Here is a 19,553-nt window from a genome sequence, read left to right on the forward strand (position 1 = left end):
GACCACTGTCAAAAGGCAACAAATTTTTTTTTTCAAAATCAGGCGAAAATTAATGCGCGCGCTGATGTCATCCATACTTGCTGTGGCCTTATAATACAAGGCACATCCATGCTATCTGTTTGGATGACGTATAAACGATCTTTCCTATGATTTAAAAACCCAACCGCATACATATCCGACCACTGTGTGTGTGTGTGGGGGGGGGGGGTTATGTGTTATTCGTCTCTACATTTGGACTTTGAATTTGGGCCGTTCACGCTGGGTAGACTGTACAGTGTTTATTAGAGGTTACACGATGTAGAGGTTTGAGGGTTTCCGAATGGGTCAAACTCCGAGTCTGGAGTCAACAAAATGGACAAACACTCATGCGGGGAAACATGTGAGTTTGTTGGCGAATCTTACTACCGGTGAAAAAACAATATTGTCTTTTGTGCTTAGTGTATACACATCACAAACAACACTAGTTAGTAAAGTTTAAAAACCACACGGAAATCGCAAACTTATAAAACAATGTTTCTCACACGTTATGAACTTTTAATTTTGGATTGATATTAAACTTTTCACCATCTTTCTCTGGATATTCAAAGACAAATAAAACTATACTAATGGATAGATTACGGAGACCCGTCACTCTTCTTCAGCGTCACTAAAATGAACTGAGAGAACAAGTCGACAGTAATTACATGTGAAGGAACTGGAAAAAAAACAGTTGGACATGTTGAAATGAATTACTTTCTCAGAATGGCTGGAAGTTTGTCATGTCTTTATCAAACCGCAAGGTGGCGCAGGGCTAGGATAAAACCCAGTTAACATGGAGTTATGGCAATCTAAGTAGAACGTCACGACTAAAACAGGGAATCTTAGATCATTTTTCACAAGTCTTTGTTGTATAGGGTTAAGTGTAGGATAAAGGAACGATTTTAGCTTGTTTCTTTACCCTACTCTAACAGGTGGCCGTCACAATCACCCGGGCAACCGGGTCAACGTCCGTTAGGCCACAGCAAGTAATTTTTATGGATGACATCTCATTTTGGAAAAAAAGGAAATTTTGTTGCCCGCTGACAGTGGTCAACATGCCGAAAATGGACAAAGGTGTCTGTTGCTATGACGGAACGTGGATGGCAGATAATTATGAAGAGAGGAGACAAGACAAGGCTCTGATTTAATGTTTTGTCTTTTACTTTGATGCAGTGAATTTCATTCCTTTTATATGTGATTGTGGATGCGTTTTTCCCACTGAATGAAACCATTTACACAATAATCGAAAACTTTTTCAAAGTTGTTTCCGTGAAAAATGGATGTTGTGATAGTTGTCAGTAAACTTAAATAGCACACTATATGTATCATTTCCTGTTTAACAAGGTTTATGATGTCAAAATTTGAAAGTGAAGGAATCTTGTTTTTTGGCCTGCCTGTTTTTTTTTCGCCCTATGGCGTTAGATTTGGAGTCTGTGAGGGAAGTCATCCATAACATTTACTTCCTGTGGCCTAATGACGTTATGGCGTTGTGTAAGAGCGTTATGAAACACTGAGTAGTCTAATATTGAAATCATGATAAGAGTACCTCAGGTGGCGGGACATGTGAGTGTTGACCCAGGCTTGTGTGTATAAAGCCCATGACTGCAGGGTACAGATTCAGTTCACTAGTACCACAGTTGGACCTGCACCATGCTGCTTACTGTTCTTGTTGCCACAGTTTTGGCGTTGTCTGTGCCGGCCGTACAGGGACAGGTATACGGCTGGGGAGGGTGCCCAGATGTAAGTATACAAGGATCTTTTCCCGCCCACTACGAATAGTCTCTACCAGACTAACTACGCTGGCTGTATATAGTAGAATATTTGCCAGGGGAGTTTAGCCGCCTTGTAGGTTTGACTGGCCGCTTCGGAGGGAAAGAAACAACCTCCCCGCGGCCGGACTCCCTTGGCCAATTTTACTCTCTTTGTTGCCGAATTCAACTATCCGTATTCCCGTCGAAAGGCCTGGAGGAGGGTAGATGTTTTTACCGTATCATGTCGTATCGTACCATTGTCGTATTGTATCGTGTCAGATCGTTGAAGAACCGTATCGAGCCGAATCGAACCGGATCGGGAGCGTTCCCACTGTGGAAAATTTTTCCGGATCGATTCGGGTCGGGTTCGGCTCGATCCGGATCCATACCAGGAATGGGGTGGAATCTGACAACAAATAGAGAATGAAGTAAAAAAAAAAATCCTCTATTTGCTGTTAGATTCAACCCATAGTAACTTAATCAACGTTGAGCATAAAATGACCCAACGTACACCTCAAAACACAGTGAAAAACAAGCTGTTTAGCGTCACCAGGATCATTCCGATGCCTATGCAAATGATGTTTAGACCCCTGTTTTCGCAATGCATTCTGGGGATGGGGAAATTCGTGAATTGTGGGTAGGGAAATCACCCCAAGCCGACCCTAGGGTTTGGTACCAGGCTAGTTACAGTGTGGTTGGTTGTTTCTGTCTGCAGGTGTCCGTAGCACAGAATTTTGATGTGGACAGCTGGCTGGGCACGTGGATAGAGATCGCCCGCTTCCCCAGTAGTGTAGAGGAGGATGTGGACTGTGGAACAGACACGTACACCAGACTACAGGACGGCAGGATCAAGGTCAGCATTTCCACAAGTTCAAGTTTAAACGTTTACCAAGTCTTTTATATGAGTCGTTAACGTATGACTAAAGAGTTTAGGCCAAAGAAACGTTAGAGCGAAATAAAACCTAAGTCAGCTCATATAGGTTATTTCTGATAAGACCCAGGCCATGTAGATATGGATTACATGCGCGCGCGCATGAATTTTCGTCTGTAAAAAGCTTTCGATCATACTATAAATCATGCAAAGCATGTGCAAAATGAGCAAATATACATGCCATAAATTGAAAAAAAAATAGAAAACGATACTTATGTTGTAGAATACAATATATATATTAAAATCAATTCCAAATGAAAATGCGAAGAAATGAAAATGAAGAATCGAATCAGCATGACCTAACAGAGGTTGTCCATCTATTCTCAGCTCCAGTATAACGGCATCAGAGACGGGAAGGCGATAGACCATGTCGACCCGCTGTACGCCGACCCAAATACCGAGGAGCCAGCCAAACTTTCCGTGCCTTACTTCGGCCTCAGGTAGCAACAATTTTGTACATTTTTTGCTAAGTCCCCTCACAACTAAGCAGTTTTCGCCCTTAATTTGGCTTTTATGAAATGAAATTTAATGGCAAATCTCAGTGATGCTATAATCTTAGCATGGTGACTGTGTGGAACTTTCATGTGAGAGTTTGAAAGTCAAATTTAGACAATGTCGACATTGCAACTGTCAGGAAGAAATAGACTCCAACGTCTATATTTTAATATGTACGGCATTGTCGAATGTGCGCCTGTGCTAAAACACGTGCACCTTCCTCCCTGTGTTGTCCGTAGTTTCCTACCGGAGATGCCCTACTGGATTCTAGAGATCGACCACGACCCCGACACTGGCTACTTTGTCGGGTTTACCTGTATGGACGCCTGGGTTGGAAACATGCAGGTACATTAGTCACCGTATATAGTGACATAAGACCACTCCAATTTAAGTTGTTGGTTCTCGGATTTTTTCTGAAAAAATATAAAGCGACAGGGCGAAAAAAAACAGACCGAGGCATCCTGCAATAGCCCTAAATGCTATGATAGCAGCCAGAAAGTCAACATACATACCATGCTGGTTTGTAATTCAAACAATGATTTTCAAACTCTTAATCAAACCACTGTATTGATAGATGGAAAAACTAAAGCAACTCTGAAGATAAGTAACTTCTGTCAACTGTTGGGGCTAAAATATTAGCATTTTGGAGTTGATTCAGAGACTGAAATGTTTTTGTTTTTTTTTGCAAAATTTAGAAAAAAAACTAGAAAGGCCAATATTTGCTTTGGAGCAAATACAGCGATGGGTTCACCACATTTTACGACATGGCAGGGAAAGAATGAGAAACACAAGGGAAAACAATGATTTACATTGATATAACTATAATATGAAGTAACATACAACTAAAACAACAGTTGGATAGATATTCCCTTCTTTATTGGTTAGGATTTTTAATTGCATAATGCAAACTGTTGATTTTCAAAAAAAAAAACCTTCATGCCCCGCATTCCAATGCTGGAGCAGAAAAGCTTGAAATACCTACCAAAACACTTGAATAAAGACATACTGTCAGTATGGAAATGCTCTGTGCAGGTGTTAATCAAGTTAAATCCCAACAGCCAATCAGCAAGAAATGCTCTGTGCAGGTGGAAATGCTCTGTGCAGGTGTTAAGTTAAATCCCAACAGCCAATCAGCAAGAAGTATAGAGGAAAGCTGCATGCCTATTGGTTGATGCCCTGCATTCCATTGTGATGACTCATGCCCAGACGTGGTAAACACGGCACACTAACACAGTAATGCATTTGCTATAACACAGCCAAAAAACTAAATAAAACCATTCTAAAAGCTTGTATCACAAAAATTTAAAAAAACGCCTAGGGGTATTTGCCCACTGTACCTCCATACCAAATTTCAGGACCTTAGGCCCTAAAATGAAGAAGCTGAATCCGTTTAAACTAGAAAGGCCAACATTCGCTTCGGAGCAAATGTAGGAATTTCACTCCATACCCTTCCCCAAACAAAAATGAGAGATTCTAAATAAATCATACTGCAATTATACAAGGACAAGCTGTTTGAATCTCGACAGGTATTTACAAAACTGGCACTTGGCAATTATCTCCCTTTTTTTTACAAAGATACAACGACACGCACTTTAAATCTCGACAGCTTTACTTTATACTTTTGACGAGATTGTAACTACTACTAACGGAAGCAAAATTTTCACGGCCTGAGAAAATGGACATGTTCACGGAACTATATATTCACGGTGGTGACAGTTGCAGGAAAAAGAAAGCCCAGGAATTATTTCCTAACTGTAATGATAAGTTCACAATACAGAGGTGACAGTGAAAACCGTGAACATTGACCCCCCGCTTGCGTTGCGGTACAGTGAAAAAAAATCGGGAATTACAGCAATCAATTTACTGAGTATGTTTGCTTAGTTTCCAGATGTTTTGTACTTGTAGTTTTTAAATGAACGAAAACCGATGCGCGCACAGATGTTACTTTTGTGACAACATCAAAGTGATTTTGGTTTGTATGTTGAAAAAATACAAAAGACTAACATTCGAAGTTATTGAAATTCTTGAGTAAGAACAATCAGTTTTGGAATGTTAAAAGCAAAGCAATGGATATTAAAACGAAAATGTTAAAATTAAATGTTGAAATTGTTAAAATGTAAAATGGTTAAAATGGTTAAAATTGATGAAATTGTTAAAAATGTTAAAATTGTTAAAAATTGTAAAAGGGATAATTAAAAATATCCAGTGTACCGGGGTTCGAACTCGTAAATGTCTGGACTTGCAGCCCTGCGCGTTACCAACCGAGCTATCTGGACACGTTTCCATTACTCTCTGCATTGTATGTCATATAAAGTGAACAACATGGCGGTAACGATCGCTTCAAGTACTAGTAAGGGACTTTCTAGGAGATTTCCTTCTACAATTTTGGTGATTCTTCATAATAATACTAGTCGGTGAAGATTGTGGAAAATTGTTGATACCGTGGCGCGCGCGCGTGCGCCGACAATACACATTACGTACCGTTGTTTACAGTACTCGCGGGGTGCAGGTCATTGACCTCCTGCTTGCGTTGTTCCAACAGAGAAGAGCAAAATATCTGCCAGTTTTTGCGTCAGATTTTCAGTGTTTGTTAAAATCATATACAGGCATCCATGCAGCTATAATTCTTCCAACTAGTTCGTAGTTAGGTGAAATGTTTATAGGAATCACACGAATCGGTATCCAATATCAGAGTATCATGGCCCACGGCCGAGACCGCGTGGACCAGCCGCGCTGGTAATCCCCCTATTGTACGTGAAAATGGTAGTAAATAAATTAATTAGCCAACAGCCAATCAACAGCCACATCTGCAAACATGACCACACCTGCTTGTATGCCCATATTTGGGCCTTCCCCCGAATTCCCCCCCTTTCTTATTACGTCACGCGCGTACGCCCCCACAGTACTTTCCTATGGGGACCACTAAAAAGCAAATAAAACGATTGTAAAAGCTTACATCAAAAAAATTAAAAAAACGCCTAAGGGTATTTACCCACTCTACCTCTATACGAAATTACAGGTAATTTCGCCCAAAAATGAAGGAGTTGAATCAATTTAAAGAAGTGGCAGGAGAAGAAGAAGAAGGAGAAGGAGAAGGAGAAGAAACATCAGAAAAAGCAATATGGGTTCACCACCACTTCGTGGTGTGGTGAACCCATAATGAGGCGGGCGAATCCGTAAACCAACAAATTAAGATGGTGTGGCCTAAAGAGTCTATGTACTCTGTATATCGCGTTATATTTCTGTTTGGTAATGTTATCAAGTTTTGTCTCGTTCTCTCTGTAGATTCTTTGGATCTTCAGCAAAGAACGCGAGATGGACGAGGAGAGACTGAATGGCATTCTGGGAAGGCTGGAGGATCACGGGATTGACACCAGCAAACTGGAGTACGTCATACAGGACGACACCTGCCCCGCACTGCCCTGAGGACGACACCTGCTCTGGGAACGAGACGTCGTCAAGGGTCGCCATTTTCCGCTAGGCATTGACATTTCGTCTGTGTAAAAGACTTTTTTTTTTCAATTCGCCATTAAAAAATATCATCCTTACACGGGCCCAACATTGCGTTAACGCTTTGAAGATCGATGTGATGGTAATATAACCATAATTCTAAGTTATCACAGTGACTGTGTCACAGATATTTGAATAAAAACTCATATATTTCACATCATGTTCTATGGTTTATTTTACCAGACAGAAACAACGTCTGCAAAAATGTCTGACTATGTAAAACCTTTGATAGTTTTCATGCGGCCAGCTAGAATTTGACAATATTACGGTGACTAAACAGCCTTTGGGCATGATTTTGCAAATAAAGCATAAAGGGTTAATGTCTCGCCACGAGGTGTATATGGTGAGATAATCCCTGGTCAGGTGTGATAATACGCTCATTCGGTGGTTTGAAGGCGGGGCGTTAACGTTATTACAAAATGTATCACATAGCCTGCGATATCTCCTCTACGTGGACTACTTCGCCGCCCAATGCCGAAAAAACAACCACCTAGTCAGTTGAAGCAGCCAACGACCATATGTCACCGTACTCAGCTGGCAGATTAGCATCACCCAATGCAGGAAATAGAGTCAGGTGGGCATTCTGGATTCACCTGGGAAAAAACATGTTAGGTCAAAATACTGTGGACAGTGCTCCCTTCTCTACTGACAAAAACATGCACAACAAAACCGCTAGGTACTAGGTCAGCACTGGGCTCCATGACTACATTTCACACTGACTAGATTGAAGACAATTTTAGTATCGTCATTCAGTCTGACAACCCTGGGACCTAGTCTCAATCAGACTAACTACGCTGGCTATATATAGGAGAATAATTGCCAGGGGAGTTTGGCCGCCTTGTAGGTTTGACTGGCCGCGCAGTTCGGAGAGAAAGAAACTACCTCCCTGCGGCCGGACTCCCTTGGCCAATTTACTGTTTTTTGACGAATTCTACGATCCGTATTCCCGTAGAAAGGCCTGGTGGAGGCTACCTGGGACCATTTTTCTGACACTAACCCTCTGGAACAGCCAGAAATTTAAAAAAAACGTCTCAATGAATCTTTTTTTGGTCGATCCCGTCTTTTTTGGATAAAGCTGCAAATTCAGTAGGAAATTACTAGAAAGGTGACATTTGCTTTTGCAAATGTATTAAAATGTTTACCTTCGTATATGGTCAGCTCTGTTAATTCTTACTCAAACAAATTCATATATACGGTGATAGGAGTCTAAATATCTCCTGCTACATTATGTAGCTCAACACCAGTTACCATGGTGGCAGACGTCTGGTTCAGGTCATTGACCTTTTGTGTTTGGAGAAGAGGAAACTGAGCAAATTTTTTCCTTCTGTAAATATAACTAGGTACATACAGAACGTACTGTGACTTACACAGATAGTCTCCGTTTTACACAGGCAAGGGTCCAGGGGACTGGTGTCACAATCCAGACCGTCAGCCGTCACACACTCGTTTATAACGATATGGCAGGCCCGCTTCTCTCGAGGGAAACTCTGAGTCAAGATAAACAGATAAATATGCACAACAGTCAAGATATACAGTCAAGAAAAACAGATAACTTTACTTTATTCTTTATTACATGTCTCCATTGGCCATATACTAAGTAAAATAAAACATACAAATAGAAACATAACAATTAGGTGTATGATTTCTTACAGTCTAAACAGAATGGCATAAACGCTTTTTTTGACGTGACGATGCTGACTCAAGATACGAGTACAGTTTATTTCACGTTTCACATTTTGAAGTTGGGCACAGTCACTATTGACTTTAACTAGTTACATTCAAGAATTGCAAAGTTAACTCTTAACTCATTATTATATACAAAATCCTACCATGGCAGCTCCACTCAATATCAGAACCACGAACAGGACAGACATTGTGTTCCAAGACATCTTCGGTTACTAGTAGCTCGTCTCAGTTCAGATGCTGGGTACAGCCATGGAAAACACATTGGAGAAATATGCTGTAAGTACGTATATATACAGCTACAAATGAAGGAAAGTAGAAAAAGGGAAGAGCTTGCAGTAACCTACAATATTCAACAGCAAAATGCCAAAAAAAGTCCCCTTTTTCTTATATAAGTTGGACAGAATTTCACTGAGAAATATCTGATATGATCTTTCTTCCTACCTTCAAATTTGCGCCCAGAGAATTCCTCCAGCAAAAACACAAGCTGAAACTAAATCCAAAGTAGCAGGAGTCTAGAGTCTAGTCTTGTATGCATGTATTCATTAGGCCACAGCATGTAAATTTTATGGATGACATCAGAACGTGCATGAATTTTCACCTGATTTGGGGGGAAAAAACAAGAAACTTTGTTGCCCTCTGGCAGTGGTCAACGTGTCAGAAATGGGCAAAGGTGTCTGTTGCCATATAAGGATGTATATTGCAGATAAATTTGAAGGGAGGAGACAAGACAAGGCACTGATATGTGATGTTCCCACTGAATCAAAACCATCTGTACAATGACTGAAAACTTTTATTTTTCAGTGAGAAATGGATGTTGAAATAGTTGGCAGTAAACTTAGCAGTAGTAGGTCAAAATTTGGAAACAGTGTAGGAATCTTGTTTTTTGGCCCGCCTTGTTTTTTTGACAGACATCCCTTTAGATTTGGAGTCCATGGAGGATGTCATCCATAAAGTTTACTTGCTTTTGCCTTACAGAAGCAGACAGGAAATTTGTTTTGCACAATTTTCTTAATTGGCAACAATTATAGCTAGCAAACAGAGACATCTGACCTGTACCGGCAATCTGCATTGCAACTTGGTCTTGTGACTTGAACTTGAACATAAATCCTGAGGATGATTGTTTCCAATATCACTCATATTTAGGCAGATGTGTTCTGGCATTGGTTTATTCATTGTTATGTAATTTTTAGGCAGCCTTTTTTACTGGCTACTTTGCTACATCTGCTTGGAGATGTAGTGATGCAACCAGTTACAATGTTGTGCAATGGTTATTACAGATGGTGGTTTAGAATCAGCAAAAATTTACAGACTGAGCAAGTAGAACATTGAGTGGACACTAGTACTATTGGTTATAATAATCGTATGAACGCTAACGTATACTAGTACTGTATATATATATATATATAGTAAGGGATTTTCGATTCTTTTTCTCAATAAATGCGTACAACAGACGTAAGAGTTATTCTTCCTCTGTCTGCATGCTGAGTTTTCAGAATGATAGCGAGAATAAAGTTTTATAATCATAGATGATGCGGGCTAAGGCCACACCATGTAAATTTTATGGATGACGTCCGCGCGCGCATTGATTTTGGCCTGTTCCTAGAAAAAAAAACAAGAAATTCCACTTCCTGTAACTATGACCAAAGAGTCACGACAGTGCCGCAAATCGTCAGATTGACCTGAAACCCGTAACGCGAAATGGGTAAAGGGCACAAAAATGTGATGAAAGAAACAGGACAGGACGACAACTGCTGTTCCACCTGATTTATTACTGTTTTGATTATGAATGAAAGACTTCTTGCTTGTTACACTGTGTCACCTCATTCAATTTGTGTCCTAACATTTGTCGTCTCTTAGTATATTTCTAATCTAGGCATCTTGTTTTTAGGGCCCTTCTTGTTTTTTTTTCGCCCTCTCGCATTAGATTTAGGATCTCCAAAGGACGTCATCCATAAAATTTACTTGGTGTGGCCTAATGCAAGACCACTTCGCGAACAAATAAATTCAGTTCTGCCTAACTGATCACTTGTCAAAAGCGACATCTGGCGATTTCTCTTCAAGGTAGGCCAGGTGACGCTCTGGAGATCGATGTGCACATGCGTCACTCCGCTTTTGCTATTGAAATTTAATTATAATTCTTCATTCTGATAAATAATATACAACTTAATTATTTATGTGTGCTATCAATGATAACCCGTTCACAGCAAGTTCCGTTTCATGTATAACGGCTTCAGTGAATTAAAGATCGACGAGACAAATGTTTGAAGTTGACTTTGAACAAATGTTCGACAAATGGATAAAACCCATCCGTATCAAATTCGGTAAAATTATAACCGGGCCAATACATCCCATAGGCAACGACGTCATCATACTAGTAATAACCATACAAATTATATAACATCTCTGGATATTAAAATCACTCAAGTCACGAAATCGTTTAATCATTGATATCGATGGTGTCGGTGGGTTCGTCCGTTGCAAGAGCGTTTCCCATACAGGGGTTGAAATAGACACAATAGGAGGTCCGGGACCTTCGGCCAAATTTGTAAACCAAGATTTTATTGGTCAAACCCACATGTAATACTAGTAAGTCTTGGCCAATGACAGTGTATACGGACCAGCCATCGCATGTACATGTTTTTTTATTTATTTATTTATTTCTTCATTAGGCCACACTTAATTTTATGGATGTGTAAGATTTAATTTTATGGATGTGTAAGAAACCAGGAGGAGACAGTAGAAACAGATAAAAACCCCTTGCTCCCGGGCCACAGTCAGACGCTCTAACTGAGTGAGCTAAAAGGTCTAGACCCATTGGCTGGGTCAGTTGGTAGCGCCTATAAACCCCCAACTGTGACTGTGAGATGACCTCCGCTCGAGCATTGATTTTCGCCTGTCGCCCTCAAAAAAAAAAAAAGATCAAGTCCACCGAGGCTCTAGGCCTGGGTAGTCCATGGTAGTCAACGACAAAACGGAGCCGAGCACCCAGCAGGCTATCGAATTTGAAGCTCCACGACTCAAGAACTCAGTACATAGTACAGTACCGATTCATAAATGCCGCAAAAAGCCAGCATGTGCCGGCTTGTCATATACGTCGCTATGTACTGTCGCGAACTTCACAATACCAGCTTTGTATTCCTGTGGTTCAGTAGCATTTTTATTTTTGGCCGGAATTTTTTTTTATTCGCCCGTGCGCACTAGTTTGAGGGTCTTCAGAGGATGTCATCCATAAAATTAAATCGGTGTGGCCTTACAATGAAAACATACATCAATTACAAAGGACATTTACATGTGATACAGTGAGAAAATATCTAAAATCATCAGCAATATTACATCAGTTGTCCAACTCCTGGTTCAAAAAAATATATTGTTTCATTTTTAAATATGGAGGCAAGTGATTGACCGTTCCCATCTTTCTTTCCATCACACCATGTCCTCCAGATTACGTATTTTGCTATGTTAATTGTAAGATTATTTTTTCTACATGTGTTAGGCATGTTAGATGACTGCGTTCTGTAGCCTAATATTATGATATCCAAGTGAAGGGAAATGTACGGGTACGGAAAGTCCTGCGGTAGAAATACAACGGTAGAACTGCAGTGCCGGGAACTGGTACCGTTGTGGCAGCCCTACTGTCTTGGAAAGTCTACAAGCCACTTGTAGCCAGTGTGAGATGTTTCAGTCAATCTGTCAATTTGAATGGTACACGTAAAGGGTCAGCTTTTTTGTCATATCTATGAGCGAAAAAAAAAAAACCATGAACGTTATATGTAAGCTGTCTGCCCTAGGTAGAATCGATATCGTCTAACTTGAAGTGTTGATGGAGATGAACAGGTATCTACAAACATAGGAAATTTTGTTTCATTCTTCAACTTTTAAATTTGAAGCCGAAGTTTCCACTGATAAAGTGCATTCAAAAGTTTGTGCTGTGGGCTGATCAAAAGGATCGCCTTCTTTTTTTTGCTAAAAAATCAAGCCGAGGAGCTTGATCATACTAAAGAAGTTCCGAAACTGAAATATAGCTGCGAAGCAAGGAATCCCGAGAGTGCTATTAAAGTCCGTGTCATATTTAAGCTAGATATAACATAAAACGTCCAAATAAAAATGACTGACTCCACAAATAACTGTTGAGACTCAAGAAAAACGCTTTACTATCCAACCACCATCATCATTTTCAGCTGCGTCATCGTGACTTTGGCCGCAAGGTGGCGCTTTTCAGTGCTAAAAACCGGTTCAAACCGGATCCTGATACCTGATTAATTATTCATATGTTTAGTCTTTTGTTTACAATCAACAATGATGCTGGGCAAGGCCTTTTCATCGCGCTACGTACCTTCTTCATCAACTAGAGTCCGTCCCGTATGAAGACAATGCCACAGAACTACTGCATCAGGCAGGAAAGCGGGGTTTTGTTGGCGGGTTTGGGTGAATGACCTCGCTTTCCCGCCTGTGTACTGGATAAACAACGCGGGTAAATAAAAACAAAAGAGCCCGGATGTAAGCATGGGTTAGCCCGCACGCATGCGCCATTCATGCGACCAACATGTCGGACGATAATTCGGTAAGGGCGGGAATTGGGGAGAATTTTGCCGATTTTGGTCAACTGTCGCCTACATTTTCGTTAGATTTCGATCTCCAGAAATGTGATACGGTGTATGTGTCTTCCTCTTCCATTTCTGTATCATATTTTGTTACAAAACTCAGTAAAACGAACTTATTGTACGTGATTTCTTTCAGGATGCGAAGCCGGCAGAGGGTTCTGGATCGGGGGACCAGCAGTATATCAAGCTCAAAGTTATGGGCCAGGTAAAAATCACCATAATCTTCTGATAACGTCCAATATATGAAATATTTATCATAGTTGTTCTAGCTAAGTCCCAGCGTTCTGAGACTGTGGGAAGATGGCGCGGTTTCGCTGTGGGGAGGGCTGGAACCGAAAGTGTCAAGAGCGCGCCATTGTTTACAGTGGCTAACATGCACCACATGTGCCGGCGTCTCGCTCCCCAGCCCTCACAGATAGTCAGCTATCACAGGAACCAAAACTCTCCGGACTCAGAACGCTGGTGTTTTGGTGGACCAAGAAAAGATCTGTAAAAGCAACTTGAATTAGCTTGGATAGACAATTTTTTCTCCAGCTTGCTCGGCCCATGAATGTAACGCGTGGTTCTAACAGTCACGGTGCTAAAATGTCCTTAGTTTCTTCACTAGTACTAGTCCACCAAAACAGCATTATCTGTCGCGCTTTGATCGTGATACGTACAGTTAACACACCTTTGCTATTGTATCTTGTTAGTATAAAAATATGTCCAGCCTTTGTGTAGGTGAAAATCTGACGGCTTCACTTGATGTGGCCTGTGGGGCCCTGTAGGGGGTAGTGATAAAGCTCACACGTGTGGGGCCCCGGAAGGGGGAGGGGGGCACAGCTCTGGTCAACAGTTACATAAAAGTCCATACGGACTGGATATCTGAAAAAGAAATACTTAGGCATTGGGCCTTCTCTTCATAGTTGAATACCTTATTTCTATGTTTTGTTTATTTTCTATAGGTTACTAGGTAGGCCAGATGTGTACTGTTTAGCTGAGGGGCCCATGTTGTTGTAGGGGTTGTTCTTCAATATGTCAATGTGGAACAAAGTCCATAAGTCAGACCATAAATATTTATAACCTAATTACTTTTGATGCAGCTTCTTATGGATACAGGGTTGGACAAGTTTTCAAAAATCCACTTGCCCTATCGGGCAAGTACATGGTCATTTTCACTTGCCCGAACCAACTTTTTACTTGCCCAAAACATGACGCATTTCTGTGCATTTTACTAGCAGAAAAAAAATTATTTCATTATAGAGTTTATAATGCTGGATGCTTTATTTATCAAAATTGTTTGAAACTTGGTCGAAATACTGCAGGGGCTAATACTTTGCATCCAAAAATTGTACTTGCCTTGGGGGATATTTACTTCATACTTGCCCGAACAGTACTTTTACTTGCCCTGGGCAAGTGGGCAATGGGACTTGTCCAACCCTGTATAATATCAGTGTAATTTGGAGAAGTACTAGTAACATGTTTAAACAGGAAACTAGAGTGTTAACTGTACTGTGACATTGTAAAACAGGAAGTATACTATAGGTAATAGAACTAACTTCCACATGGGTTCTGGGGAAAGCCGAAAGCAAGATCATGAAAAGGTCCTTGTGAAAAACAATAATATGTTGCAAAAAATGACATAAATATTAGACATTAATGATACTAATTCACCACAAGGACATTTAGCTTTGTAGCTTACTTGTAGCAATTTTGGTGGAATATTATACAAAACATAAGTTTCACCTGAAGTCAATGAAAAGGTCTGTGTTTGTCATAGCAAATAATTCACAAACTTTGCAGACATACACATGTTTGCCATTTAGATAATCTTGTAATGATATACTGTAATTCCTGATTTTTTCAGTCACTGTACTGTTATGTTCACTGTTTTCACTGTCACTTCTGTACCATGAACTTATCATTACAGTTAACAAATACTTCCTGAACTTTCCTTTTTCCTGCACCTGTCACCAACATGAATGTATGGTGAACATTTTTCTCAGACTGTGAACTTTGGCTACCGTGAACATAAAGTGAATTACAGTACTAGTACTCGGTCTATGCATTAGTACATTGTCCAAATGTTCTCATCAATATTTGATAGTTGGACTGTGTCCAATAGTGCCCTTGTGTCAGTTGGTATTGTAGTCTTCATCAGTCCTTGGGGCTGGGTCTACTAACGTTCAAGGTCAAACCAAGCTGGAGCTGGAAAGATAGTTACTTCGACCTTGAGAAATGTCTAACATATGTGACAAAGCATTTTCTACTTATACAAACAGTGTTGTAGAAGTACTTCGTATGTACTTTTGAGCTAATTTGGAGCATGACGGAAGTATGACTTCAACATTTTGTGCCAACGTGTGCCCCCCCCCCTTGCATCACCACTTCCCCCTCTTAGGCCACACCAATTTAATTTCTTGGTTAACGGATTCGCCCGCTTCATTTTTTTCTGATTTGGAAATAAAAATAAAAATTCAGAATCAACTGCAAAATGCTCATATTTTGCCCTGAACAGTTGAAAACAGTCCTTTTCATCCTATTTGTTACAGTTATTCCATCTTTCAATGCAATGGTATCATTGAAAGTTCAAAATTCATTGTTTAAATTTTGAACCAGCCTGGTGTGTTGACTTCATGGCTCCTATCGTACCACTTTGGGCCATAATAGGATGCTTAGGCCTGTTTTTTTTTGTTTTTTTTCACCCGCCCGCTCCATTATTTTTCTAGAAAAATCCGTTAACCAAGAAATTAAATTGGTGTGGCCTTACCGTGAAATTCCATGAATTTCCAGTATATAAACACTATTTGTTTTCTGTTTTCAGGACAACAGTGAGATCCATTTCAAGGTGAAAATGACCACCCAGATGAGGAAGCTCAAAGAGTCATACTGTCAGAGACAGGTCTGTATTGTTGGTTCCATATGAATCTGATGTAAAGAAGTTGTAGTGTACATTTTAAAACACTGCACAGTTTTATTTTTGTGGTGACCCTATTGTAAAATGTAGCAAGTGTATGAACGAATTTGCAAACATTGTACATTGAATACGGTGGAAGACGAAACACATTTTATATCAAATTGTACCCTCTATAGCAATGAACAAAATGAACTCTTTGATGTAGCCTCCAAATTCTACCCAAACTTTCACACATATGCAAATGAAAGAAAACTACTCTCCTCTTAACATCCGAAAACCCACAAATTACAGAAAAAGTGGGGTCCTTTGTCTTCCTCTGTCTTCAAAAAAGAAGTCAAACCCAGTAGTTTTTACTAGTAGTTTCTTAGTAGTTATCAGTAGTTCTATATGTACTAATTGTCTGTTTTTATACCATATGTTTCTTCTGTTCCTGCAATTAGCCCTCGGGCATGAATTTGCAATAAAACAATTATTGTTTTTTAATCCTGTGACGAGATGAATCTGATGATTAAAGGGAAAGGTGTGTCCAAATATGAGTCATGGAGATGTCTATAATAACTTTATTATGATATTTTTTCTTAGGGAGTTCCTATCAACTCATTGCGGTTCCTATTTGATGGACAGCGCATTAACGATGACCAGACACCAAAGGAGGTAACATACACCTTTTTTTTGTTTGTTTTTCCTAAAACGTAGTCAAATTGTTTGTTCATAAATACTCTGTTGATGTGATGCATATATTTTTTTTTTTTAATCTTTCTTTATTTGAGTTTTATAAATGAACAAAAAAGCATGGCAATATATAACTGATACATTGTCGTACCACAAAACAAATAATAATAAACCTGGGAACAGAAATAGCAACCCCAATGGCGAAAACATATATCATTTATCTTTTAGAGTAGATCACAAATTCATCCTTTAGAATAGATCACAAATTATCTATATAATATATTATCTATTAGTTGCCTACTACATGTGCCTATACATGTGCCTAACAGAAAATACAGTATTAAAATTCCCCCATTTTCCCTTATGTTTATGTACTTTATCTTGTCTGTATGCAATGTTCAATTCTAGTTTGTAAATATAGGAAACAAAGGATTTAAAAGCAGACAGATTTAAAGAATATTTCTTATGTCTAAAAACAAATATCTTCCCAAGAAGAAGAATAACATTGGACAGAACAGGGTATATTTTATTGGAGGTCAAAAATATGGTCTGCATATGACTAATGAACAGGAATGATAACAGCAATTATGAAAAACAGTATGATTTGTATCAGAACATGTTTTGTTATAGCCTTGTTAGCTTTAGTCCGCTCCCCAAGATCTACTAACAAGGCGAGACTCCAGGCTAGTTTTGTTAGCAATACATGTAGCGGGAAGATGTTCAGAATTTAGCCTCTACCAGGCTTTCGGAAGCAGCTGGAAAGAGTAGAAATTGACCAATAGAGAGTTCTACTCTTTTCAGCCACCTCCTGAAGCCTGGTAGAGGCTAGTTCAGAATGTCTACCAGCTTAGCAGTAGGAAAAACAGCTGTTAGTTTCAGCTCAGACTAACGTTGTGTTTGTATCCTCTTCCTTCCCTCCACAGTTGGAAATGACAGATAACGACATAATAGAGGTGTACCAGGAGCAGACAGGAGGGGGGGAACACTGAACCAAGGCAGCTTCCTGCATTCCAACCAACCCTAAATCACACTATCGGTCCATGCAAGCTGACACATCTCATCCCCGCTGTAGATACCATGGTGCAGTCCTATTCTACCACATGTTTCAAACAGACTGTGCAACAAGTGATCAAGATATTATCCCACAGTTTGTCAATGTAGTTTGTATTGCAGCTTTGTAAGAACATGCTAGTTGTGGACTCCTTCTTTTTACGTCATGTTACTTGCATTTATTAAAGAGCAACTGTGGTAGAATTATGTTACTAAGTTGTATCACTAGTGGTGATGAGATTTGGCAGAGTTATCAAAGAAGCTGGTGTTTCCTTCTGCAAGGACACAGCAACTACATTTGCATCTCTTGCTTTCCCCTTTTCACAGCATAAGGTACCCAAACAGGAGAAGTAGCAAGTTTTGCTTACAGTATTTTAAGGAAGAGGTTTTTCACTGGGGCAAAGGTGGAAAAGAGTAAGGAAATACAAAAGTAGTTGTCCCCATATGGCTGCTTGCTTTTTGAGAAAGTTTGGTACAATGTTTGCTACCACTTTTTCTACTGTGATCAAGGGGAATAGCAAGACAGAGAGGTTAAAAATATTCTTTTATTTTAACATTAACATCTAGTGATATGTTGTAATGTCCCCAGTGGCTTTGGGGTTTCAGTGCCTCATTGTCTGTTGATGCCCTAAAAGTAAAACAGAGAGAGAAAATGTACACAATGTTACATACTGTTACTTTCTTAGGCTTTGTTTTCTAAGTGTATAGAAGTTGTTGTGTTGTTGAAAAGGAGATTGATGTTTAGCTGTAGTTGTAGAATGTTTTTTTTTCCCCTGTATGATAATCTTTACAAAACAGAGTACTTGTCCTGTGATTCAAACTGTGACATACCCTCAACAGACATCTAAAGGAACAGATAAATAAACCTTTTTTGAATATGTATAACTAATATTGCATTCATACAGAACACCTCTAAGCATCCTTTCTAAAGCAATCAACATGCAGCTTGTATCTTTTACTAGTTTCAAAGATGCCCCCATTATTTCTGCATAAGAATTGTGACTTGTTATTATGGTACAAGTAAGCAAGCTTCACCTGAAGTTAGAAGTCTTTGGAGTTATACGTTTTACCACTGTCAGTCCTTGGCTTCATTTTGTGATCATCAGTTGGATTGGCTACCCTGTAATATTTTTTAAATCTTCTGGAAGGATATGTATTAGAGAAGCCAGGGCTTGAGTCTGGTAAAAAGTGTAGATTCAAAGAAGACAGGCCAAAATTCGTAGTTCTGACACCCCGGCCATGTTATGTAAAGTAAATCATGCTCTGGTGCCCACCAGAAATATTATACTAGTAACCAGTTTGGGGGAGGGCCTACATTTTTGTTATTACATGTCCACATGATGGTATCCAATAAAACGTTGTTTCTTTACATAATCTGAAAGCTGTTCTTCTTTTGCCATCCTGAACTGAGGTGAAGAATAATGCCTTTCCCAATCTTGGGAACCGTAGATTCCATGTTGCTATGGCTGTTATAAATGCAATTTATTGGTAATTCCCAAACTCTTGACAACATGCGCCCCTAGGAAGTGAATATGCCTCTGCAGATCTATTCACGAAAGTGGCCGGAGTTGGCACCTATGATTATACATCATGGTAATACATATAACCAAGGTCAGCCATCAGGAGGCCCATATTTGACCTTGACCTTTGGCTTCCTAAGACTTACCAGCATACCAAATATCATCACAATCCATAAAGGCGTTATGAAGTTATGCTGACTACAAATGTGTGGAAACACAAGCACACACACACACAGACAGACAGACACACAGTTAATTTATAGACATGTATGTACCTACACGTTTTAGTACATACATGCTTACTGTGCATATGTTCACTTTACCTTTAATACCTAGTCCATCCTATCCCATATGTTCACCACATAAGGCCACAGCAAGTAATTTTTATGGATGACACCAGCGCATTAATTTTCGCCTGATTTT

General features: G+C 39.7%; 2 protein-coding genes and 1 long non-coding RNA gene across 3 annotated transcripts; 2 read left to right on the forward strand and 1 right to left on the reverse strand.

Moving 5' to 3' along the window:
• The first annotated feature begins 1,565 nt into the window (after window positions 1-1,565).
• LOC109461817 (apolipoprotein D-like) lies at window positions 1,566-6,860 on the forward strand. The gene is made up of 5 exons (XM_019758278.1): window positions 1,566-1,758; window positions 2,485-2,622; window positions 3,028-3,140; window positions 3,435-3,540; window positions 6,481-6,860. Exons 1-5 carry the CDS (start codon window positions 1,669-1,671, stop codon window positions 6,619-6,621), a joined length of 588 nt encoding a protein of 195 aa, XP_019613837.1. The 5' UTR covers window positions 1,566-1,668; the 3' UTR covers window positions 6,622-6,860.
• A 121-nt stretch (window positions 6,861-6,981) lies between these two features.
• On the reverse strand, window positions 6,982-12,786 carry LOC109461819. The gene is made up of 4 exons (XR_002139715.1): window positions 12,725-12,786; window positions 8,535-8,628; window positions 8,073-8,192; window positions 6,982-7,298 (listed from the first exon to the last, which is right to left on the reverse strand). It is a non-coding gene; the product is annotated as an uncharacterized LOC109461819 (long non-coding RNA).
• LOC109461818 (small ubiquitin-related modifier 1-like) lies at window positions 12,735-18,875 on the forward strand. The gene is made up of 5 exons (XM_019758279.1): window positions 12,735-12,952; window positions 13,129-13,197; window positions 15,796-15,873; window positions 16,471-16,542; window positions 17,484-18,875. Exons 1-5 carry the CDS (start codon window positions 12,935-12,937, stop codon window positions 17,547-17,549), a joined length of 303 nt encoding a protein of 100 aa, XP_019613838.1. The 5' UTR covers window positions 12,735-12,934; the 3' UTR covers window positions 17,550-18,875.
• The last annotated feature ends 678 nt before the right edge of the window (window positions 18,876-19,553 follow it).

This window comes from Branchiostoma belcheri, unplaced genomic scaffold (genome assembly GCF_001625305.1).
Source record: "Branchiostoma belcheri isolate BF01 breed outbred unplaced genomic scaffold, Haploidv18h27 scaffold96, whole genome shotgun sequence".
In the NCBI taxonomy this organism is placed as follows: Eukaryota; Metazoa; Chordata; class Leptocardii; order Amphioxiformes; family Branchiostomatidae; genus Branchiostoma; species Branchiostoma belcheri.